Source organism: Moschus berezovskii, chromosome 28 (genome assembly GCF_049115385.1).
Source record: "Moschus berezovskii isolate FMDL1 chromosome 28, NW_MosBer_1.0, whole genome shotgun sequence".
In the NCBI taxonomy this organism is placed as follows: Eukaryota; Metazoa; Chordata; class Mammalia; order Artiodactyla; family Moschidae; genus Moschus; species Moschus berezovskii.
Window position 1 is genome coordinate 17,172,040 of NC_142487.1, and position 24,795 is coordinate 17,196,834.

Below are 24,795 nucleotides of genomic sequence, written 5' to 3' on the forward strand. Positions count from 1 at the left end.
TGTCTATGGGATTCTCCAAGCAAGAATACTGGAGTGGGTTGCCACTTCCTCCTCCAAGGATCAAAGCAGCATCTCTTACGCCTCTTGCATTGGCAGGTGGGTTCTTTTACCATGAGTGCCACCTGGGAGGCCCCATTTTCAAGTTTAAATGATGATGAACGACACTGGCCTCCAATCCCTGCCCTTCACCAGGGAGGCCCACCCAGCTTCAGACATCAACATATGAAGGGTCTGCAGCTGAACAATCTAGAACTCACAAGTGAGGTGGTACTCCTTCAACACCCCCACCTCCCCGCCCCAAATCAGGACAGCAGACAAGTTGAATGAAAGCTCCCCCACCCACCCCCAAACTGCAGATGGAGGCTGAAAAGATGACAGTTTCAAACGCATGCTTTCAATTACCAGTGATACAGAGAAAGCTCTGCAAGTAAATCCTTTCCATTTCCACCACCAAGCTGAACCCAGAAGCTTCCCATCGATGTCAGACCTCTCCAAGGTGGGGACGCCTGGTCCAGGATGCATGCCAACAACAGGGTTTGTTCTACACGTCTTTCAAGAAGTACCACACCTACGATCACGATTCAGAACCAGTCCATAAACACTCCCCGGGCCCCAAGCACACATCCTCAAGGAGAAGCTGTCTGTCGTTCACCGACGCCCCTAAGAGGGACCCAGGCCTACCCAGAGCCTGCCCACGGGCATCTGCCTGCTCATGTGTGTGTGCACAGGATTGTCTATCTGTACGTCTGCAGCCCACACACACGCGTGCATGCGCGCACACGCACGCACATACACACACACACACACACAACCATGCACCGAGCAATCCATCTGTCTCAAAGAGCTGGCTGTCAGAAATGAAAGTACAATCTCCTGGAACCGAGTCACAGCCTTCTAAAAATGTGTGCCGTTTTCCCAGACTGAGGAAACTTGCAGGGGTGGGGTCTGTTTCGCCGAGTCCCAGAGGCCCGGGTCTGTGTCTCACCGGCCAGCCCCGCGCTGCGCGGCTGGAATTCCAACCTGCAGCCAGCGGGCCGGCTCCCAGCGCGCCTGCCCGCCCACTCCCCTTCCTCGCAGGAAAGGGAAGGGCCAGCCTTGGAGTCACCCCGGCATCTCAGGAGGGGCGTGCCTTCGAGCACACCCCCACCCCCACAGCACCACGTTTTCACACCACTGTTTTTTCTTTCCCTTCTTCCCCTGCCAAGAGAATCAAGCCCTGGCTCCCGCTGCCGACCTTCCTCCCACCCTAAACTGAGCCCCATTCATTAAGCCTGCTCTCAGCCAGGGCAGGACAGGAAGGAAAACAGCACACGGGGGCCTGTGAAAGAGACACTCAGAGAGGTGATTTCCAGGGGGAGGTGGGGGCAGGGGCGTGTGGGCGCTTTCGCTGCTCCCCACTGTGATGCCCACTTGGCCTGGCCCTCAGCACGGCAGGCACGCCCTCTCCAGCCTTCTTTCTTCCCCTACCCAGCCCTGCCTCATTCAGCCAACGCACCCCCCCCAACTGGCCTCATCCTGGCCACCCCCACTCCTACCACCCCCCATGGAAAGATCAACTTCTTGGAAAGGAGGTTTGGGCATTCTCCATTTGCAAAACCCTCCACCTTGGACCTGGGCCACTACAATCATCTTTTGCCGAAGGTGGGGAGCTGGGGGGGCATTCTCACTGCAGAGATGGGAGCCCTGGGTTTTCTCAGCGTCCATCGCCTCCCCTCCAGATACCCCCAAACCACTGGCAACAACCCAAGAAACAGTTTCTTCAATTTCCCCCCACAGCACATTATTAATAAACCGCTCCAACTCTGAACGGAAAGAAGAAAGAGCTCAAACTTTGAAGCCTTGGGAATTAGTAAATCAAGAGCTAAAATTCAAAACAAATGCTCTTTCATGTGGAGCCCCCCCATCACTTTTTTTTCCTTTTGCAATTCCCTTGAACCATGCTCGCCCTTCAGAGACAAGCACTGCTTCCTAGCAGCTCCTTGTTCACTGAAACGGCTGCAGTTACTATGGGGGCTGGGAGCTGGGGGGTTCATCATTGCTTTACCCCCAGTTTCTTTCCAGGACTAGAAAAACTCTCGGAAGCCCACCCATCTCAGAAGGGGCTACTCTGTCACACTGTTTGGCTCTGGGGCCAGGAAAGGAGGCTGGTGGCCCAGGCGGGTGTCGTCACTTCCTCCAGCAGAGGAGACAGACAAGATGTTATCAAGAAGACAAACGTTCCGAAAAGACCCCTTTCAAAAGCTACCACTTCCCTTGCTTATTTCATGTGGTTCAGAGGGGCTGGGACTCCTCCTGCACATTCAGGATTTAAAAGATAAAACCGTCTAACAACATCCTGAGTGCGCGATTTTGCCCAGACCCTCTCCTCCTCCTTGGCCTTCTTTCTTTCCGGAACCCTCTCAGCCTTAGAAAGCAGAAGAGACACAACTCACACATCCCTGTATATTCTTCCATCCCTCCACCACCATGGTCCACGCTCATCCTCACGCCCCCTAGCCCCCTGCCCTCTCTGGGTTCCTCTTTTATCCTGTTCAGCTCTCATTAGGAGCTTTGAGTAAACAATACCCTCTGTCTCAGATAACAGCCAGAGTATATACTGCCCTGAAATCAAAACAAACGAGGGTCTCCCTGAAGACATTCTCGGCAACATCAATTCCTGCAGCGGGAGCTGGCTGGCAGGAGCCAAGACTAAGTGACACTTGACCAGTTAGAAGCGTTTTACAGCTTCCATCTGAGCTGCCTCGATCCTACCTACACAAACGTCCCAAAGGCAAATGTCCAGAACTCTACTGGATCTTCTCTTTTCTCCCCCAGGTTACTTTCCCTCTTGCTTTAGCTAGCTGTTAGAAAATCCTGTGATGGCATGCATACTGGGGTGGGAAAAGCAGGTGGAAACAGGACGTCTTTAGAACAAAATGGAAATGTCTCCCACTTACATTGGTAATGAGCATCTCTCCAAGTTTATCCCTCTCTTCTCCCATCTCTCAGGGACAATGATGCTTAGGCTACCCAGTGCCCCTCACCCAATTCCATAACCCTCTAGCCAGGGCAAATTCCAGGCCCCTCGCTCACACCTGTGGGCCCTGAGGGACACCTTCCCTGCTGGCTCAGTGTCAGCGCCTACTATCTGCAGTGACCCATCCATCCAACCCCAACATGCACTGTAGACTCCGGCCGGAAGCTCGCCCGGGAGGCAGGATGGGCAGAGAAGCACCGAGGTTGTCTTCTCTAAACCCCCATCCTTCACCCAGGATCTGTCTTCTACAAGTTTCCAAAAGGCGGATCCCTTCCCTTCAAGGCACCTGATGCACTGAGGGCAAGAGAAGAGCTTAAACCCCAGAATCAAGAGCACCAGAGAGAGGCCCCTCCAGCTGGGAGCGGCTCAACAACCACCGAGAAACACAGCCCACACCCGGGGCCCCCATCTCCACATCTACGCGGCAGGCCCAGAACCCCGAGCTGAAGGGCGACGGGAGTCAGCGCAGATACGTCCAGTTTAACGCACATAAAAGCGCGGATTAACTCCAGACCAGCTGGGGTGGCAGAAGGCCACCTCCGGTCCTCCAAAATCTCCTGTCATTTCAGGAGGCCTTGGAATCCCCGGGAACATAAGAGAAAAGTGTCTCACCTGAAAGCCCCCCAGGGGCCAGATAATTCGTTCCCCCTGTTTCAGCGGAGGAAGGCACAGCATCTGGACAGTCTGCTGTGGATTTGAGAAGGAAAGAGAAATAAATACACAAATAAATAGGTACACCAAGATTAATTTTTAAGCACATTCTAAGCAGCATTAAAGAGAAACCACACATTCCAAACAGCTGACTCCCAGCCGCGATGCTGATTATTAATGCGCTGCTCAGGCTTTGCTACCCATCATGAGACAGACCACAGCACCTTGTCACCCGTCTGGGCTCCAGGCAGCCAGTTAATCATTCATCAAGTCAGACTCGATCACAGACTGGCTGGAATTTTTTTTCTTTTATTGCAAGTCCCCCATTGAGGAAACCAGGTAGTTCCCAAGGTCAAACAAAGGAGACCCGGGTTCTCTCCCAGCCACCTTTCTCGGGGCAAGATCAAGGGCATGGCCTCTTTGCTTGGATCCAGTGGCCCTCGCCACCACTCTCAACTGTTTACAGACTTCCCAGTTCTTTGAGAAGAAACGGGTGTTGGGCTGAAGGGACTGCGTTTCCCTTTCTAATAGAGATAGAGTAAGTGCAAGAAAATCTCAAGTACAACTCAAAGAAGGGTGAGGCCCCCTCAAGAGAACAGAGAGCATTCTCAGCAAGGCTCCCAGCTCCTTCCAGACCTCATCCAAAAACTTCCCATGTGTGGAAACCTTCCCGGGCAACCCCAGACCTGCAAGGCTCCCTGCCGTCCATCCCTATGAAACTCTTTCTGGCACCCAGCCCTTGCGGAGCTGCCTCCCGCTGTCTCTCCCGATCTTTTCCCTTCAGATCCTGTCTGCCTGAACTAGTCTATAACCTTCTCTTCAATGTCTTTGTCACCCTCAGGGGCTCAACATAGTGACCTAAACGTTAATGAGGATAATGATGATTCCAGCCGAGAAATAGACTCCACAACCTCCCTCCAAGCAATTAAAACAAAAAATAATGGCTATGAACCACAACTAATTAGTCCCATGAAACAAAAACACACAAGACCCCGTAAGTGTATCGGGCATCACTGCCAATGCCAAACTTAGGAAATGCACAGAGAAAGGCCAGCTCAGGAAAGGAGCGTGCGTCCTGGCTCCAAAGCAGTCACACCGGGTCAGATGGTGCAAATCCCAGACCCTCCTTCTCCAGGTCACTAGCAGGATGTCCATGGAGTTCCATTACCAGTTTCCCACTGGAACCGCTTAGCCAAGTCGGCAAATAGGAAGCCAAGGGAAAGAGGAACCCAGAGGCAGGGAACCATGGAGCACTCTAGGGACCTAGCAGCTGTCTCCATTCCCTAGGTAAAAAGGGGCTGGGGCTGGGCCTGCCCCCTCCCACCCCACCCCAAGTCTCAGGTTCACTCTCTAATCCCGCTCTTGCATTCTCTCTCAGGTTGGAAGAACAACTTTCCAAGAATTCTTCTCCGCAGGGGAAAGGTGGGCTGAGGAGTGGCAGCATAGGCAGGGGAGACAGAAAAGACCATGTGGGTAATCTCATTTTATCAGGGTAAAGTTTAATTCCTAACAGGAATATACAGTGTTACAGGATACACTTAATCAAATGGAAAACAATAGGGGCAGGCAGGAAATGGAGTTGCTGGTTAAAGAGTGTATACCCTGCACTCTGATGGCCTTCCCCCTGATGGAGAGTCAGGCTCCCCCCCGAAACGGAAGACACCCCCACACTGAAACACGATGATTTTGGCCAGCCCCCACTGCCCCCAGCTCTGGCTGGCTGAATCCCAGGGGCAAGGTGTGTTTCAAAGGAAGGGCCCGGCATCTCGGGGTAGAGCTGGGACGGCGATCAGGGCTGTCAGCCGGTCTCAGATCAAAGGTAAGCCAGCTCCACACCGGCAACCACAAGCGTTTCTATGAAATGGCGCTCTGCCCTTTGTGCGGGGCCTTTGATCTCAGGCGGGATTTACAAACATTAATTAGGTCTCCCTACCACCTCTGTGAAGGAGCAAGGCTTATTTATACCTGTTTGGCATGCAGCCAGGTAAACTGAGGCGCCACCAAGTAGCCCAAGGGCCCACCGGTGAGCTGGGCCCTACCCAAGGGTTCAGCCCTCTCCTCCCCAGCAGGCAGTCAGGCTGAGACAGTCCTCAGCATCATCTAGGTCCTGCCAGGCTAGTAAAGGGCCAAGAGGCTACACCTCCATCCATAAAAAAAAAGAGCTTCATTGTGATAGCTCTCCCGAGTCAGGGCGTCAGCTTCTGCTGTGTCCCCTGCTCCCCAGAAGTGCTGGGTTCTGTGGGAGACTCATTTCCCTCTCCCAGCAGCACGAGAGCCCTTGAAGACGCGTGCCTGGAATGAGCTGCCGCAAGGGATACAAGGTGACAAAGCTGGGGACCCCTCTTCTCTCAAAGAATGGTTTCCCAACAGCCAGCATCGTTTTGTCAACTTAGTTCTGAGCCTCCTAAGTACCTTCTGGCACAGAGGAGTCCCCCCGCCCACCACTATACCCTAAGCTCTGCCCCAACCCACAGCCCTGGTTACAGGACAAACCGGTGCACTGGAATCATCAGTGCATTTCAGGCAGGCACATCATCAGGCCTGTAGAGTGAATGAATGCATCATCTAACAGCTTCGATCATTTCTAGATTTAAAAGCAGGCCTGGAAAAGAGTGGCCTGAGTTTAAAAAGTAAGTGCAGAGCAAGGCCTCAGACTTCTCAACTAGGCTTTGGAGGCCTGATCTGCCAAGAGGCACTGGTTACTGGGGTCCCTGGCCTAAGCAAGGAGCATATACCCAGGAACATCAGCCCCCCTCCCACCCCAAGACATTCTTCAAATAGTTCAGACCTTCAGATACAGAGGAAACAGGAAGCAGAGCCCACACAGCATCCCCACTCCATAAACTGGGATCTCATTCTAATAACCTGCTCTCACTCCTGGTGTGATAAGGGTGCCATGACTTCTGAAAGCCTCATGTCACAGACACCTTGCTCCTTCCTTCAGCCATGGCGAGCACCCCTTCCCAGAAGATCCTGCTGACTTCGAACCACCTAGCAATCAGGTCTACCAAAACCAGGCCATCCCAGAGGCCGCAGTGGAATGGCTTGAACCATAGCAAAATGGAACTCCCAAACTTTTAGCCCTGGCATTCCTCCAAAGGCTTCCCTGGTGACTCACTCCATAAAGACTTCGCCTACAATGCAGGTTCAATCCCTGGGTCAGGAAGATCCCCTGGAGAAGGAACTGGCAACCCACTCCAGTATGCTTGCCTGGGAAATCCCATGGACAAGAGCCTGGCGGGCTACAGTCCATGGGTCGCCAAGAGCTGGACACGACTTAATGACTAAACCACGACCACCAGTTCCTCCAAAGGCTGCAGGGGGACTAGGCCCCAGCCTCTCCCCACTGCCTCTGCCCACGCTGGAGACTTTGCAGAAGAGATTCCCTTAGGTGTGCAACTGGTTAAGATTTTAATAACGTTCCATTGTAAACCTTATGGCTGGTTCTCACCTAGTAACCCAAGGCCAAAAATTCAACCTGGACTCGGAAACTTTACAGTGTGAGCAGCTGATCTAAATTCCCCAGCCAAATACTCTCTGCAACGTACAAGGCAAAGGGAAACCTGGAGCAGCATCTCATCTGTGTGGCTGACCTCAATGCCCCTGGCCACAGCAGCCAGCAAAGCCAGCCCTGGCTGTCCTCCAGTGTGTCAGGAGAGTCCCATGGGGGCTTCACCTATTTGCACCCTCCTGTCCTTACAGCAGGATGGTACTTTTTATTACTTTTTTTATTTCAGGGTTTTCTGGGTTTGGGGGGGGGGCTACTTTTTTGTTTGTTTTGTTGTTGTTGTTTTGTTTTACACAAACGTTTTGGGTGAGTAACCAGCTGTTTGAGTTTCCGATTGGCAGGTTAATCACTTCCTATTGGCTGATCCGGAGAACTTTTCTCCCCCTTGGAAATGGGGCATTCCTGTCTTTGTGGCTTCTCTGTTTACACACATTCTGCTACCTAATGTCAACACTTGCTAATGAATAAATATATCACTCCACTCGCTGAAAATGAGGTCCTGGCCTGAGATGGTGACTGCCTGAATCCGGTGGACAGAGCTGTCCCACTATCTCTGCAGGAAACCCAACAGAACGTGGGCCTTCTTTCCTATGGTTTTAGGAAGTTTCTCTCCAAACAGTTCCCCCAGTCATCTTTAACCCTGGGGCCAAGATGACTGGCCTCTCTCTCCCTCTCCTTTAAAGAAAACCTCCACATTCGAAGACTATGGAAGGAAAAACAAAAAGCAGGAGAGAGAGGGCCCCTTGGAGGACTAAGCTCATAAAAGAATTCTTGAGTCTTGATGCCAAAAACCCAGTAAAGTTACATCTTAGAGAAAACAGACCTTGGTAATCTCAGTTAACGTTTGTTACAAATACAGAGCTGGTTTATCTCCTCATTAATGACCATTTATCTGGTGTTTTGTAAATCGAAAGCAAAATATCATATGCTTCGCAGGCCACTTATTAGACAGGCACCAGGCAAGCAGCAACGCCTTCCGACTGGAGGGAGTGTGGAGTCAGGGAGGGCTGGCTGGAGACCATGGGCTTCGCTTACACCATTCATTAAAGTATTTAATTTAGGACAACGCCCCAGCAAAACTTTTAATTAGTGGGGGGAAAGGCCCAACAGCCAAAACTCACGAGGCAGAAGGACCTGTAGAATTCCAAGAGGGAAATGGGGCCCAACCCTTCATTTCTCCTTCTCCCAGAACCCTGGCAAAATAAGACTGTCACAAGTGCTGCATTTCTCAGGCACCGGCAGAGACCACAGTTAGAACTCAGATCTGCAGGCACAGGAACCTCCCCCCTGTAAGAAGGGGCTCCAGGAAACAAGGGTCCATCAGAGCTGCCTCCCAGCTCGGCGGTCCCTCCTCCCTTCCCTACACTGCCAGCCAGAAGTTGAATGCAGACAAACGCAACAGGGCTGGTGCCAGCCTCAAGTGGGGCTTCTGCCCTGGCCGAATGCCATCCAGTGACAAAGCGACAGGCAGGCAGAACTATGCTAAACACTTTTATGGCCCCCACTAGGAATTCTGAGAAAACCAGGGGCGGGGAGGGGGCTGTTGCCTTTACTCCTTAAACTTTCTTTTCTCTTGTCCCAAACCGAGGTCATCTCTGCACTTTTCTAAACAAAGTCTTCCCTCCCATTAGGCTCTCCAATCTCCCCACTGATACTTCTGGCACTCACAGAGTCTACCACGTTTCCCATCACCCTGTCCCATTTGGCTCCCTAGACCTGCATGGACCAGAGTCCATGCGTTGAGTTGAGCCAGCTTGGGTTATGGAGTGCAAGTACAAGAAAAAAGGAACAAAATGGAAAGCATACCTAAGAAACATCTTTGCAAAAAGAAAGACATATATGTATACACACACACATTACCTCCAGCTCCAGTCACAACAAAAAAAGAAAAAGAAGAAAAAAAATCCACCGAACTGCCAACAGAGGAAACCTGTAACTACCTCAGGGCAAGTCCAGCGTCTCCCCAAGCCGCTGCCTAGACACACAAATCCGCGTTCTACAGCCTCCATTTCTAACTTAAGACAGGAAGGATATTTTTAAAATCAGCTACTCACCAGTTGGTTTGAGAAAATCCATCGGGTATCTGGAGTAAGGAGGAGGGGGAGACTCTGGAATTAAAAAAGAAAGAGAAAATGAAGGCTGAGCCCTGAGAGAGAGATAGAAACTTGTGATAACAGAGGCATTCTTTTAGCCCAACTGTTTGTCTTAGCTGTGGGGGTTGGAGGCAGGGCCGCGAGGCGGTGATTGCCTTGATATTTAGCTGTCAGATAAACAAAAGAGGCCGCCTGGCGCCAGCCTCGGCGCGGCGCTCCTCCACGTCTGCGGCCGCCGCCGCCGCGTTCCGCCGGCCCGGCTGCAAACCGCCGGCTCGGCCGCCGCACGTCGCAGTTCACGGGGCGGGGGGCGACGAAGCCCCCACCCCCAACTTCGCGTCCCAGAACTTCAGACCCTGCTCCCTCCGCCCCTCAGGCCCCCGCCCCGACCCGTCCTCCCCCGCGGGGCGCAGTTCATCTCCACCGCCGCCGCTGCGCCCCGCACCCGCGCGGGGAACACGGGCTTCCCCCTGGCCCAGCTCCCCCGGAAGGTGCACCCCAAGGGCGCTGGGGAACTTGGATCGGTGGGCGCCAGAGGTGCACCCCGCCCCCGCACAAAGAGGCAGAGAAAAGGGATGCAATGGAGAAGGCTGGGAGCATAAAGGAGAAGGACCCCGGGGTCTCAACTGAGGAGCCCAGGGCCCAACTCAGTAGTGTGGGGGCAAACCATCCGACGGTCGGTTACACTGCTCTCTCTCTCCTGCGCTGGAAGAAAGTAGGGGGCACCCAACTTCCCCTGACTGCCGGTTCTCTCACCCCGGGCTGGCGGAGCTGGGAGCAGGTATCCAGCTCGGCCTCCTATTCTGCTCTCTCTGCCTCAAAACCCAAAGCTGCGCCAGCCAGGGCAGGCTCCTGGTCCCTTGCGCCCGACGTGACGCTCCCCCTCCCTTCCTAAAGGGGAGCCTTCCTCTCCAGCCTTTACTACGGCTTCTCCGAGCCTTCCTTGGCGGGCTTGGACCGAATCCAAGTCGGCCACACACCTCACCGCCGCTCTCTGTGCGGGGGAGGCGTGACCCCCCCCCACTTCTCTCTGCACCCCCTTGGCTGATCAGGAAATAACCCCATGTCTGCAGAATATGGTCATGAATGAGTAGGGCCCAGAGGGCAACCCCCCGCGCGCCCTTGGGGCCACCGAGGAGAGAAAACTGGAAGGGAACCCCGAGGGAATGCCTTTCCAGTTTCCCCGGGTCCCCTCTCCACCTTTGTCCCCCAAATCTCCTCCCAGGAGGAAATGTAGACACACTCCTCCGGCGAGGTGGCTGCACTAACCCACAGCCCAATCGGGCTTTTCTTCCCTACACCTGAGTGCGGGGGTGAGGGCGGGTGGGCGCGGATCAACTTCTTACCTAGTTCGCAGAGTCGGCTAAGGTGATGGGGGTTGCAGCACACCAGCTCGGGGTTGATCTTCCCGTAAGATTCACAGCAACACAGCCTCTTGACTTCCGAGGAATGCCTGAGATCCGGCCACCTGAACACTTTGCACAGCAGGAGGGGGAGCGAGTAGGTGGAGGGCGGCTGCGCCGGCTGCGAGCCGGCGGGCGCCCCCAAGCCCAGCCTGCAGTCCAAACGACCGGGCAGCAAGAGGCACGCGGTGCGCGCACCGCCGCGGGACTCCACGGCCTGGAGCAGTAGCTCCAGCTGCCGCTCCTTCAGTTTCTTAAGCACCGAGTGCGCGAGCGCTTTCAGATCCGCCTCGCCACCCCCGGCCGCGCCGGCGCCCGCGGCTGGGGGGTGCGGATGGTGGTGACCTTTGGCACCTCGCACCGCCTTGCCCAGGCAGCAGACAGCCCTGCCTGCGCCGCCGCCGCCGGCCCCATGCGCCCGGCCGTCCGTCGCCCCTTCTCCCCGCAGCTCGCCTCCTCCTCCGCCTCCCCCCGCGCCCTCCTCCTCGTCCTCGCCGCCGGGCGCACGGCTCCTCCAGAGACGCCGGACGAGCGCAGATCGTTTGGTCCTGAACATGCGGGGCGAGGAGGCGAGGAGAAAAGTCGTTGGCCGGCTAAGGAGCGAACATGACCTCCGCACACCATGAAGAAGTCTGGCGCCGAGTTGGGGCAGCAGGCGCAGGCGACAGCAGCAGCAGCAGGGGCCCTGGCAGGAGCGGCGGCGGCCCGAGGGGCGCTCCGTGGCATGCGCCAGTCTCCCGGAGGCCGGAGAGCGCGCGGGGGCCCGGGGGCGCCCGCCGGGGCTCGGGGGCCTGCGCTCCGGCTGCCCCACCCCGCGCGGCCCGCGCCGTGCGCCGCTCTCGGGCCCCGGCGCACCCCGGAGGAACGCGGCCGCCGCTTCCCTGGGGGCGGCGAAGCCTACCCGGGTCGGCGCCTCCCCAAAAAGAGGCCCCCCCGCAGCGGCTCCCGAGTGTCGGGCTCGCCAGCCTCGGCTGCCTACATGGAAGATCCTCGGCGGCAAAAAACGAAAGGCGTTCGGCAGGGCTGCTGGAGGGAGGAAAAAGCCTCTTTCCCCCTTGCTAAGCAACTTAATTTGGGGGTGGGGAGAAGCAATTAAAAAAAAAAAAGCAGGCACGCGATTTATTTTTTTCCTCTATATCCTTAGTAACCGGATCTCCTTGAATTCCGTGCACACGAAGACTCGGGGGAGGGGGCTGAGTGGACTTCACCCCACATGAGATGTCTGGCGAAATAAGGAGGCGCTCTCAAAATCTAAGAACCAAACATGCAAAGCCCCAAATGAAAAACACCACCTCCTCGCACCACGGAGGTCTGGGGGCGTCCGGCTGGAGCTGGGGTTTTAAAAAAGAAAATGTTTACAAAGTAGAACGAGACGTTTGAGGGGTGGAAAAAAAACGTATCCACGAGTTACATCCCCCTTTTTTCTTTGCAGAGCCCCGCTGGTCTTCCTCTCCTTTTCTTCTGCCAAGAAAAAAAAAATCCTATATATATTTTTTTAATCCACAGAAAGCTTTGGCTAGGCTGCTTCAATCCTTCGCATCTGGGTGGTTTAGAGGAGTCTCCGGCCTTTCCTCTTGCGCTCCCGGGGGCCCCGGTCGTCCGCGGGGACTTCCTTGGGGCTGGCGGGGGCGCAGGGGCAGAAGATGCTGCGGCGGCGGCGGCGGCTGCGCCCCGCGGGGCTGACAGCGCGGGGGAGGGCGGCGCGGCGGCCGCGGCGGGCCCCTGGCGGGCGGCGCGCTCTCGCCCTCTGCTCTCTAGCGCGGGGGCCGCCGGCGCCCCCTCCCCGGGTTGCGGCTGGCCGCCGGGGCTCCCCGTAAAAGGCTGCTCGCCCCGACTCGGCTGCGGCGGCTGGAGGCCCCGGTTGTCCCTCACGCCGCCTTCTCCGAGAGACTCTCCTCGTCGCGGCCGGGAGCCTCCTTGTCCCCCCGTCCGCCCTCTCCTGGCACTCGGGTCCTTCTGCCGCCGCCGGGGGCTCGCCTCGCCGCACTCAGGGGCTCCTGGGCCGGGCGCTCGGCAGCTCGGCGCCGGCGGGCTGGCTCTTGTCTCGGGCAGCTCTCTCCGGCGCGGCGAGCGGACCGAGCACGGCGCCCGGCTGGCTCGGCTGGCGCGGCTCGGGGACAGGCTCCTCCGTGCGCCGAGCAGGCGAGCGAGTGTGCCCGGGGCTCGCCGCCTCCCGCAAGGCCTCCCGCCCCCGCCCCCTTCCCTCCCCCTTCCTCCCCCTTCCCTCCCCCGCCCCCCAGCCGCCGCCGCCTCCTCCCCGCCCCGACCGCCCCTCCCCGGGGCCCTCTGCTCTGCTGGTTCCACTGCGCAGTGGCGCGCCCGGCTCCGGCCTCGTCACGTGGCCGTCTAGACACCCTGTCGCTTTAAAAAAAAAAAAAGCGATTGTGTTTCGCAAACAACAGATCGGGTTTCTAAAAGCTATTTCTCCCCCCCTCCCAGCTCACCACCCCCCCCCCGCCACCGCCGCCCGCCCGGGTCTGCAGAGGGGGGACCGATGTGGGGCGGGGGCTGGGGTGGATAAAGGTGGGGAGCAGAGAAGCTCCCGGGGTCGACAGAGACCTGGCGGAATCAGAGGAGAAATGGGAAGACCCAAGAGCACCGATCGGGCACCGCCGGCGAGTTTTGGAGCGAAGCGAACGGGCCGGTGGCCGGATTCAGACCCAGCCCGCGGAGCCTCGCGGGGGCTGTCCCGCGCGCGCTCGCCCTAACGCTTCATTCATTGGTTTTGTTTTAAAGGCCCTGGCGACGGATCCCCTGGCCACCGCGCGGGAGGGAAGGGGGAGGAGAGCGCTGTCTCCGCGTAAAAGACATTTACACCGGACTGGACCGAGGCCCTGGGAAGTGCGCGCTGGAAGGAACAGCCGGCCCGCGAGGGCGGGGAGGCGGCGCGAATGTGACCTCAGCGGCGGCCGCGCGCTCCCTCCCGCCCTCTCCCGCTCGGGGCTCGGGTTTCTAGGACTGCCTGGAGAAGTGTGTCTTGTGCAAAGCTCTGGAATGCATTTGGCGGCCTGACGAGTTGCGAGGGGCAGCATCTTGGCGGGAGGTGGCGGGGGTGTTTGGGGGGGTGCTCACCCGCCCGCCGCGGGCAGGTTTCCTCCGGAGCCCGGAAGACCTCCGCCACTCCGCCTCCCGGCGCGGGAAGGTTACCTTCCGAGCAGACCTGCATGCATATGCATGCGGGGCCTGTTTCTTCGCCTTCCTCGGCCCCGTAGCTTTCTGCGGCGCTTAGAGTCAGCGAGTTTATCCCCTTACCCCAGGCTTTAGAGAAAGCGTAGACCCACCTGGCCGACTGGTGCATAGACACGGTAAGGCGCTGATGGGGCAAAGCACCAGATAGCGTTTACTTCGTGAAAGCTGTTGGTGCTGAGAAGCGTCATGATTTAAATACATAAGCGTCAGTATCGACGAGGCCACTAGTTGGCACGGTGGTCTAACCTCACATCTTATTCAGTGAAATAATTTTTTTTTAAGTCATTTAGAATTGTGAGGTCAGGATGACAATCAAACTCATTGGGGATTTTAATGAATTTTTTTTAATGAATCTTTAAAAAAAGGTTCAGTTCAGTCGCTCAGTCGTGTCCGACTCTCCGCGACCCCATGAATCACAGCACGCCAGGCCTCCCTGTCCATCACCAACTCCCGGAGCTCACTCAAACTCATGTCCATCGAGTCGGTGATGCCATCCAGCCATCTCATTCTCTGTCGTCCCCTTCTCCTCCCGCCCCCAACCTTTCCCAGCATCAGAGTCTTTTCCAGTGAGTCAACTCGTCGCATGAGGTGGCCAAAGTATTGCAGCTTCAGCTTTAGCATCAGTCCTTCCAATGAACACCCAGGATTGATCTCCCTTAGAATGGACTGGTTGGATCTCCTGGCGGTACAAGGGACTCTCAAGAGTCTTCTCCAACACCACAGTTCAAAAGCATCAATTCTTCCGCGATCAGCTTTCTTCACAGTCCAACTCTCACATCCATACATGACCACGGTGAAATGAACTATTTTCATTTTCTCAGCTAAATTATGCCCCTTTAAAAGGAAAAGGCACCAAAAAAAGGAAAAGAGTAATAAAAGGAAAAGGCACTGATGAACCTCAACTCAGCCCCTTCCCTTCCAGCAACTTAAAAGCTGTCTACATGCTGTAGATGCTTAATAACTAGGAATCAACAGAGTTGGATAGACAGGTATTTGGACCTTCTCCCCCTACCCCAACTCTCCAAGAGCACCATTGGAGATATATTATGTGATAATATAATATTATATAATAAATAAAGGGGAAAATCATTACCATCTCTAAGCAAACGGTCCTGAAGCTCATTGACCTAAAAGAGCCAGAAATGCCAAGCAGGGCAGAAAGGTGTAGAACAGAGCAGCAGCTGGGATTCTAAACATTTACTTGGTAAGCCACATAGGCTGCAATTGTATAAGATCTTAGTTTTGTTACAATTAAAAATAGTACTGGGTTTCCCTGGTGGTCCAGTGGCTAAGACTCCATGCCCCAATGCAGGGGGCCTACGATCGATCACTAGCCAGGGAACTGGATCCAACATGCCTCAACTAAGAGTTTGCCTGCTAGGACTGAAAGATCCCACATGCAGCATCTAAGACCCAGTGCATAAATATTTTTTAAACATACATAAATATTTTTTAAAAATATATTGTTTATTGAAAAGGGCCTTGAAACCTGTGTATGTGTGTGAAACTTTCTGAACAAAGATAGCAGCCGAGAAAGCCCAGGAGAAAATGGGTTATCCCACCATCATAGGCAAAAGAGGTAGAAATGGGATTTTGGAGGTATCTGAGAAATGATACACTCACCTCAGAAAGGCTTAGAAAGAATGCCAAACTAGAAGTCAGAAAACCTGATTCCTGCCTGGGACTCTGCCATACGTGCGTGCTCAGTCGTGCCCGACTCTTTGTGACCCCATGGATTGTAGCCCGCCAGGTTCCTCTGTCCATGGGATTTCCCAAGCAAGAATACTGGAGTGGCTTGCCATTTCATCCTCCAGGGGATCTTCCTGACCCAGGGATCAAACCCACATCTCCTGCATTGGCAGGTGGATTCTTTACCACTGAGCTCCCTGGGAAGCCCCTGGGTCTCTGCCATTCACTGGTTAAATAACTTGCACTCGAGGTGATCCTCACATTAGAAGAGCACTTGGCAAGATTTAAAAAGGTTTCTGGGTAAGTTTCCTGCCCTCTCAGGGTCCCATTTCCACTCTCTGCTCTGGGCATTGCTAGAAGATGTTCCCTTTCCTAGCGAGGTTAGGCCAGGCTGCAAAGTGACAAGAAGGACTTAAATAAGCAGTGAAAGCAAAAGGCATAATTCTGCTTAAGCTTCTTGGCTACATAGAGAACCTTACGATTCTGGGAGATCTGGCCAGTGGTGCTCACACTCTGCGATGCGAGGCTGGAGCACACACAGGGCAGGTAGATTTAGTGGGTGTTTCAGGAGTTGAATCTGACGTCACAACTTGTCTGGGAGGAACATGCATATACTTGCAAAGATATGTTCCCATATAGTGCAATTGTGGGTGCTTTAATTCAGGCGTCACTCCTGTCTTACCCTCTGCGTGGCTTTCCTCCTCCATTTTACTGCCCTAGGTAGACAGTGGGTGGGTTGCTGGGCAAGTACCTACAGTGGCTGGTGCTGCTTTATAGCTCCTTGGCATCCCCTGAATCAGTTAACATCCCAAGCTTTCCTGAGAGCCAGCCCCACCCCTTTCACATTCTTACTCCTTTTCCTTTCCAAGAAAGAAGCTGGACTGTAGAGGAACTCCTGGCTGGCTAGTGTGCCTAGAAAGGGAGTTCCTTCCCTTTCCATGGGCACAAATGAAACCAAAAAGCACCCAGTTTCAAACTATTCTAATCCTTAAAAAAAAAATTTAGGAGTTCACCAAACTATTGTGAATGAGTTTGATACTAATCACTTGCTGGCAGGGAATATGGAATAAAATATCTCATTTGCAGTTGTTTATTTCCTGTTGTGGCTTCTATTTTCATCTTTTAGTCACTTTGGTGATAGTAATCAAACCCTAATCATGGTGCGGCCACAAGTCACAGAGACCAAAATAACTTGCAGCAGAGTTATGACAAACAAGGATGGAGTCAGCTAAAGACCTGGCTACTTAATCACTGGCCCCTGGCACCCGAAGGACCGCGGGGGCCGCCATTTGACTGACCCCGGCGTTTGACCGACCGCTGGCTAAGCATCTAGAGGAGAGAGGAAGCTGGAGGGAAATTGCTCCAAGGCCCGTGGTCTTGAGCAGTCAGGGCCCCAGGGTGCGGGAGGAAGGAGGGCAGCAGAGTATACACAGGAAGTGGAGGAGAAGCAGGTGAACTGTCCACCACTGCCAGGGGGGGAAACCGACATGAAAGAGAAAGAGGAGAACAGAGAAGGAGAACTGGCAAACCCTCCACAGCCACAAGCGACTAAGCAAACACTGAAACAGATAAATAAATACCTCGTCTCGTCTCGGGGAAGGCAGGATTCCTCCTTTCAGGACTTTTATCACGTTCAGTGGTTCTTCGAAAAGAAAGGTTGAGAGAGGCCCCAAAAGGCAGGTGGGTGTGTCGGTGTTGGGGCCAAGGACCAAGGCAGGGATGAGGATTTTTCCTTGCAGAAGCCAAAGAAGAAACAGTTGAAGAGGCCAAACAAAAAAAAAGTGTTGAAAAATATCGACATTTCTTGTGCAACTGTCCCCTGAAAAATGTGTGCGCCCTCAACCATCCTGAACTGGCAACAATACAACTGGAAGTGATGGCTCATGAAAGAAAGATGGCTTGAGTGAGGCTGATGTGACAATCAGCACTTCTTGGCTTATCTTAGGAGAACGAGAAGGTAAGTGAATGAAATGATTCTAATTCACAATCAAATAAAGATGCTATAAGTCCTGACTCATCAAATATGCTTGGGTTACAGGCATGCTGTCAACTGATGCATAACAGTTGCCAGGTGACTCTCCAGGGCTCTCGGCTAGGTCCTGGGGGCCAGAGGGGGAGGGGCAGGGTGAAATGAATGTTCTTATGAAGGAGTCAAGAGAAACATCCAGGAAAAGCGAAGACCTGGGACAACAGAGATATTCAAATATACAGTCACAGATTCCTCCAGGGATGGCTGGAGGAAACGGCTGGGAGGGAAACTTAACTGCATGTAACTTTCTGTACCTTTTCAACTGTGCACCTTGTGAATGTGAAACTTATTCAAAAATATACTAATTTGAAGGTTTGCTCTTTTTTTTTTTTATCCATGTCTGCTTTTCTCATTTCCTGAAATTTGCTGTTCTGATGTCCTTGTAGAAAAGGATGAGTTGGCGAGGTCCCATGTGGAAGTGAGGCTGCAGACAGCGTCTCTCTCTGTGGGGCAGTTCCTACAGGAAGGCTGATGACAACAGAGGCCAATGTGTCATCCCAGACAGCAAGGGCGGAGGCTGCCTTGTCATGACCCTGGCAAGAGTCGGTGAGGAAACACACCAGTCCTAATCAAAAGTCATTCTAGATATCAGTGAGGTGCAGGTCCTAAACCGGGAGAACAGTCTCACAAACGCTGGCGTCCCGACCAGAGGGGCACAGGAAGGAGGAGCCTGCCCCACCTGAGAAGAGGAGAGTGGCACCTTTTGGAAACAGAAAGGGCTTCTTGTGATTCTCGATCCATTTCACCAGCACTGGTTCAAGAGGTGGTGCCAGGTACCAGGTGTGACCTCTGAGACACAGAAAGGTGTATTAAACAGCCTCTGCCCTCAAGAAGCGTGTAATTTAAGAGAGGGCTAGAAATAGGAAAATAGTCAGCCTTCAAGAATGGAGCAAGGAAAAAAAGAGAATGCAACAGGAACAGTACGAGCAAGAATGGAGGCCCCGGGCTTCGCTGCTGGCTCAGTGGTAAAGAATCCACCTGCCGATGCAGGAGACACACGTTTGATCCCTGATTTGGGAAGCTCCCACATGCTATGGGGCAACTCATCCTACGTACAACCACCATGGAGCGTGTGCTCTGGAGCTGGGGGCTCCAACTACTGAAGCCCGCACACCTAAACCCTGCAACAAGCGAAGCCACCCCAATGAGAAGCCTGCGTGCCGCAGCCAGAGAAAGCAGCCCCTACTCACTGCAACTGGAGAAAGCCTGTGTGCAGTAACGGAAAACCCAGCACAGCCAAAAAGAGAAAGAATGGAGGCCCCCGATTGGGAGAACAGAAAATCAAGGGATTTATTCTGTTGGGGGGGTGGGGCGGGGTGCATCTCAGAAATTTTCTTAAAGGTATAAATATTTGGAACTAGACTGGGTGAGTTGACAGTCAGGCAGAGGTGCGCCTGAAATGAATGACTCTATTCAAAAGGAAAGCATGATACAGAAACAACTGGTTGTTTTCTGTCCACTTTTAGTTAAGTCTTCAAAACCCAAAGCACACTTGTCACTTTGAGTCTATAACTTCACTTATAAACACTCCTAAGCCTCGAGGAGGGTCAGAGATGGAGGTGTGGCCCCTGCAAGGGATGTTCAGGGAGCTCACCTTCCTCAGAGTGAAGTTTTTCCTTGTAGAAAGAATTTGCAGGCACAACACGACATCATCTGTAACTACAGAAAAGTTTCTTCTCAAATAACTGGGAAAATCTCCATGATCTCCACTCCTCAAATCAACAGTCAGGCCTCACTTGAAGCAAACTGCTTCATGTCAGGAGACAATGCCAGTTTTTAACACAAGGAGAAGGGAAGTGCCTCCAGCATGAAGCTGGCCTGTGATGGCTCAGTAATGGACCTGCTTAGATAATGGCTTCAAATGCCGACAATGAAAAATTAGGATTCGTCATTGCAGTATAGACAGAGAGACATAGAATTTGGCTGATTTCCACGGGCAGTAAAAAAATTGATTTTAAAGACAGCAAAACAGGAAAATAAATGTTGAGCTTTGCTCAGAGGCACCCCCAGGAGCCCTGCTGATATTCCTCATTATCCAGGCTGCATTTGAACTTCAAGACACCAACAAATGGACTTCAAGCTCCTGGTCATATTGGGCTACCAAATTAACCTTCACTCTTTTCTGATTCCCCCCCCCCATTTTTATCTTTCCCATTCCCTTAAGTCATTAAAGGATGACTTTGGAACTAAATTCTGCATAGTAAGTGCCAGATAACTTCATAGCGACGAGACATCCTGTTAATGGTGAATCAGAACTGGGCAGCCTGCAGAAGGGGTGATGTTTTGTCTGTAGTAGAGTGGAGAGTCATAGGTGACCACACACGCTGCTCCTGGCACATCCTGGGACCCACCAAAGAAACCCAGCCCCATGAGTGATGGCCAAGGCATTTCCACTGTGAGGATCCAGGGGAGTAGACAGGACCCTCAGCCCAGTTTTCGGATCAAATAGATTCTTCTGCCATTACTAGCCTCAAGGCTTTAGGAAAGCTGTTTCCGTCTCTGTCTGCCTTCCTCATACAACAAACACTGAATTAACAACATCTTGTGTGTGCCAGACCCGGTGAGAGGCTCCAGGAACAAAGCCTTCACCCCGGGGGTTGCCGGGACGCAGCGCAGGCACGCCGGACACACCGCCAGCACAAGTGCTCTGTAAACTAGCTGGTATACAGATGCTAATCGTCATGATTATCATGGATTTGGCGGCAGGAGCCACCCAATCAGCTAATTTTGCCTAACCTTCCAAGCCTAGGAAATGAATTTTTGCTGGGATAAGTGTCCGAGTGATAGGGTAATGAAGAAGGAAGCCAGTCTTTCTAGTGTCTGGGACTTTTTGTGGGTTTTACCAGGATCAGTTGAGATACTGTCAAAGGAACAGGACCAGCATTAGAGTTTAAAAGCCAACTAATAAACCTGGGAAATCTTTTTCTTAGAATGAAAGAGGGGTACATGAGAACATGATCTAGTGTTCCTAGTTCTTTGCTAGGGTTACTCTGAGTCATATTTTCTTATGTCCTAGAAATGATTTTGCTGCTGACGGTGACAAGCGAGGAGGAAGGTGACAGGGGGAAGGAGCTGCCCAGTGAAGTCTCCATCCCACCTTTCTCCATAACCACTTATTTTGAAGGCTTTCAAAGTCTGTGGAATACGGTGTTACTCAGCATTGCTCACATCTAGTAGACCCACAGAGAAAACCTGCAGTAACGTGCAGTGAGAGCTAGAAGGGATTTTAAAGCTGTCCTCAGCAGCTCAGGCCTCAACACCTGTGATCCGTGGTCAAGTTTCCACAACACCATATATTTTCTCAAATGCTAAATTATTAGATAATTTTTTTGTTTTATTGATTTTTGAATATGTAATACATGCACAGTGCTACACAGCTTAAAGAGGACAAAAGGGCTTGAAGAGAAAAGAGAGGCTTCCACTCACGCCACTGGCTTCTCTCTCAGGAGACGGCCCCATCACAGCCAAACAGAGAAGGTGAGCCAAGTGAAAAGACTGGCCTCTGCTTTGAACTCCAGCTCGCAGCCACCTGCCTTTTTGACACCTCCCCTTGGATGGCTCAAAAGTACCTTGAATTCATTATGTTCCAAACAGGGCATATCTCAGTATCTTCCTCCTAGAACCTACTTCTCCAGATCTCCACCCTCAGAAAGCTTGCCTAGGGATGTCCCTGGTGGTCCAGTGGTTAAGACTGCACTTCCAATGCAGGGGGTGTGGGTTCGATTCCTGGTTGGGGAACTGAGATTCCCATATGCTGCACAGTGTGGCCAAAAAATAAAAGAAAGCTTGCCTATCTCCATCCAGTGGTGGGAATCAGAAGACCAGCCCAGACAGCAACCTCCTTCTTCTTCATCCTGCATCCAAACCCGGCTCAACATCCTGTCAGTTTTACCTTTGAGATGCTTTTCAGTCTGTCCGCTCTTCTGCAGGTTCCCTCACCACAGTCAGCAGGATGCAAGCCCTCAGCATCTCCCTGGGACCACTGCCCACAGTACTTTGCTCACCTGTGCATCTGGCTCACTGAGACCCACCAACACCCTTCTGCTGAGGCTGGTCTCGGTGCTGGCCTGACTGCACCACCACCCAGCAGTCTTCCTACAGCCCTCAGAGCAAGGTCAGCCCTTCCGTGACCTGTAAGCCCTGAGTGGTCCCCTCAGGACCTTCCTTCCACCCCCAGGGACGGGGCCTCAGGACCTTCCTTCCACCCCCGGGGACGGGGCACGTGCTGTCTCTCAGCCTGGGATGCTCCTCTCTGTCTCTGAGTTAGGTAACCCCGGCCCTGTTTTCCTGCCCTCTCACAGCCTCAGGCATCTCCTTGCGGTAGCATTTGCTACACTGGAAATTTCACCTTTAATTCCAAGTCCTTGCTTCATGTTTGTCTCCCCATCTACCCAGGGCTTTCCAGGTGACGCTAGTGGTAAAGAACCCGCCTGCCAATGCAGCCTAGACAGAAGAGACGCAGATTCCATCCCCTGGTCAGGAAGATCCCCTGGAGGAGGGCACGGCAACCCGCTCCAGTATTCTTGGCTGGAGAATCCCGTGGACAGAGGAGTTTGGCGGGCTACAGTCCATGGGGTCACACAGAGTCGGACATGACTGGAGCAACTTAGGCACGCCCACCTACCCAGATGACTCCTTGATGGCAGAAGCCCCAGATTACAGCACATCAAACACTGGCATAGAGCAAGCACTCAACTAATACTGGCTGAACGAAAGACTGACCGACAAGGAAAGAATAAATCATTTCATTTTTTAAATGTTTGGTTGCACTGAGTCTTCCCTGCTTTGCACGGGCTTTCGCTAGTTGCGGCAAACACCAGTTGTGGTGTGCTGGCTTCTCTTGTGGAGCACAGGCTTTAGATGAGCAGGCTCTGCAGTTGGGGCTCATGGGCTTAGCTGCCCCACAGAAGGTGGAATCTTCTTGGACCAGGGATGGAATTTGTGTCCCCTGCATAAACAGGCAGATTTTTAACCGCCTTCCCACCAGGGAAGTCCGTAAACCATTTCTTTTGGGACACTGTCCTTCCTAGTTCAAGGTATCAATGTGCCCTATCTTTTTATAAAAGGTGATGATAATAGACAGCGCTTACTGAAAGACATATTTAGAAAAATTAAATGTTGACAATTGAAGGGAGGGTCTCCCGATGCAAAACCCTAAAGCTGACAAACTACTGCTTAAAGCCCAAGGATAGAATCTCAGATCCAGAAATCCTGGAGGAGCCTAAATACCTTCCAGAAGAATAAGGTGCCCTAAAGTCGAGGGGGACATAGTTAGAAGTCTCAGTTACTTCCAATCCTGTGTCCTTCCCTCCCTCCCTTTCCTGTCTGAGGCTCACTACATGCATTTTCTCAGCCAATGGAGAGAAGATCCCAAGATTGCGCACCTGGTTAGTAACACCTTCAGGTCCAGAACTCACCTATCCCTCCACTGACATGTCTCTACACCCAGCAGTGTGTAGCTGTCCCAGCTGTCTAAAATGCACAGGTAAGAAAACAAACAGAAAGAAGCAGTCTGGCTCTTCTTGGCTGGCTGACCCTGGCTGTTTGCACAAAGTTGGTGCTCTATGAGTGAATGCATGCCTGCATGACTGGTCACTCTGACTTTCTTCTGGGACTCATCGTCTGAACCCTACAGTCACAGGATCATGTTTCCCAGTCCCCCAGGGCCCGGTTACCGGCTATACCGTGGGCTGGGTGAACAGGGACCACTCCTTGGCTCTCCTTCATACCAACTATGGGCCAAGCATCGCTCAGGTACATGGTCTCTCCCATGGGGAGTTTGCACTCTAGGGAGAGACAGAGAAGAACTAAGTAAACACACACACACACACAAATATGATTTCACATAGTTACTAGAGCTTTGGAAAAAATATGCCAGTGGAGTGAGGGACTAGGGCTGGTATGGGCTGAGAATGGCTGTTTTAGGTCTGTGATCAGGGAAGGCCTGTCTGGAGAGGAGCAAAGATCAGGTAAGACCCTTCCAGGAAAGGGAGGGAGCCAGGGCCTGGAACCTGAGACAGGTGAGCTGGCAAGTTACAGGAACAGCTGGGAGGCCAGCCTGGCTGGCACGGTGACAGCATGGGCAGAGTGATCAGAATTGCGGAAAAGAGAGCTACAGGGTGGGAGGGCAGCGGGGGGGTGTTGATCATGCAGAGCCCCCGAGGTGTTCATGCTTGTTAAGTGAATATGCCAGCAAACACAGGGTAATGGAGATAATTAGTTTCAGGGGAAGCACACAGCACCCATCACAGGAGCCAGAAATGCCATGTTCAAATAGCAACTCTGTTACCATTAGCAGTGTTACCTAAGACCTTGATTTCCCTATGGATGCTGCTGCTGCTGCTAAGTTGCTTCAGTCGTGTCCGACTATGTGCGACCCCATAGACGGCAGCCCACCAGGCTCCCCTGTCCCTGGGATTCTCCAGGCAAGAGCACTGGAGTGGGTTGCCATTTCCTTCTCCAATGTATGAAAGTGAAAAGTGAAAGTGAAGTCGCTCAGTTGGATAAGTGGGGATAATAACGATACTCACCAGTGCAGAGCTGTCTTGAGATTAAATGAGATGATAAAATATGCAATGGAATATTATGATGTGCTGTGCTTAGTCACTCAATCATGTCCGACTCTTTGTGACTGACCCTATGGACTGTAGCCTGCCAGGCTCCTGTATCCATGGGAATTCTCTAGGCAAGAATACTGGAGTGGGTTGTCATGCCCTCTGCCAGGGGATCTTGCCAACCCAGGGATCAAAGTCATATCTCCCGCATCGCAGGCAGATTCTTCACCATCTGAGTCACCAGGGAAGCCCACAGTGGAATATTACTCAGTCATAAAAAGAATGAAATAATGCCATTTGTAGCAACATGAATGGACTTGGAGGACATTTTACCAAATGAAGTGATTCAGACAAAGACAAACATATTAGTTATATGTGGGCTCTAAAAATGATACAAATGAACTTATTTACAAAACAGAAGCACTCACAGACTTAGAGAACAGACTTGTGGCTACCAAAGGGGAAGGGGGAATAAATTACAAGGTTGGGATTAACATGTACACACTACTCTGTATAAAATAGATAGTCAACAAGGACCAGTAGTCTGTAATAATCTATAAGGGAAAAGAATCTGAAAAATAATTTATATGCGTATACTTAAAACTGAATCACTTTTCTGTACACCTGAAACCAACACAATACTGTAAATCAACTATACTCTAA

General features: G+C 52.7%; 1 protein-coding gene across 3 annotated transcripts in view; it reads right to left on the reverse strand.

Annotated features, from left to right (window-relative positions):
- SMAD7 (SMAD family member 7) overlaps window positions 1-12,849 on the reverse strand; it is a 29,823-nt gene extending 16,974 nt beyond the window's left edge. The window contains exons 1-3 of one of the 3 annotated variants that reach the window (XM_055417335.2): window positions 10,615-12,849; window positions 9,230-9,283; window positions 3,629-3,700 (exon numbers count right to left, since the gene is read on the reverse strand). In XM_055417335.2, the coding sequence (XP_055273310.1) occupies window positions 3,629-3,700; window positions 9,230-9,283; window positions 10,615-11,227 (739 nt within the window). In that variant the 5' untranslated portion in view covers window positions 11,228-12,849. Of the gene's footprint in view, window positions 1-3,628; window positions 3,704-9,229; window positions 9,284-10,614 lie in introns of all 3 variants that reach the window. The other 2 variants (XM_055417333.2, XM_055417336.2) reach the window with 2 other exon arrangements.
- Between the last annotated feature and the right edge of the window lie 11,946 nt (window positions 12,850-24,795).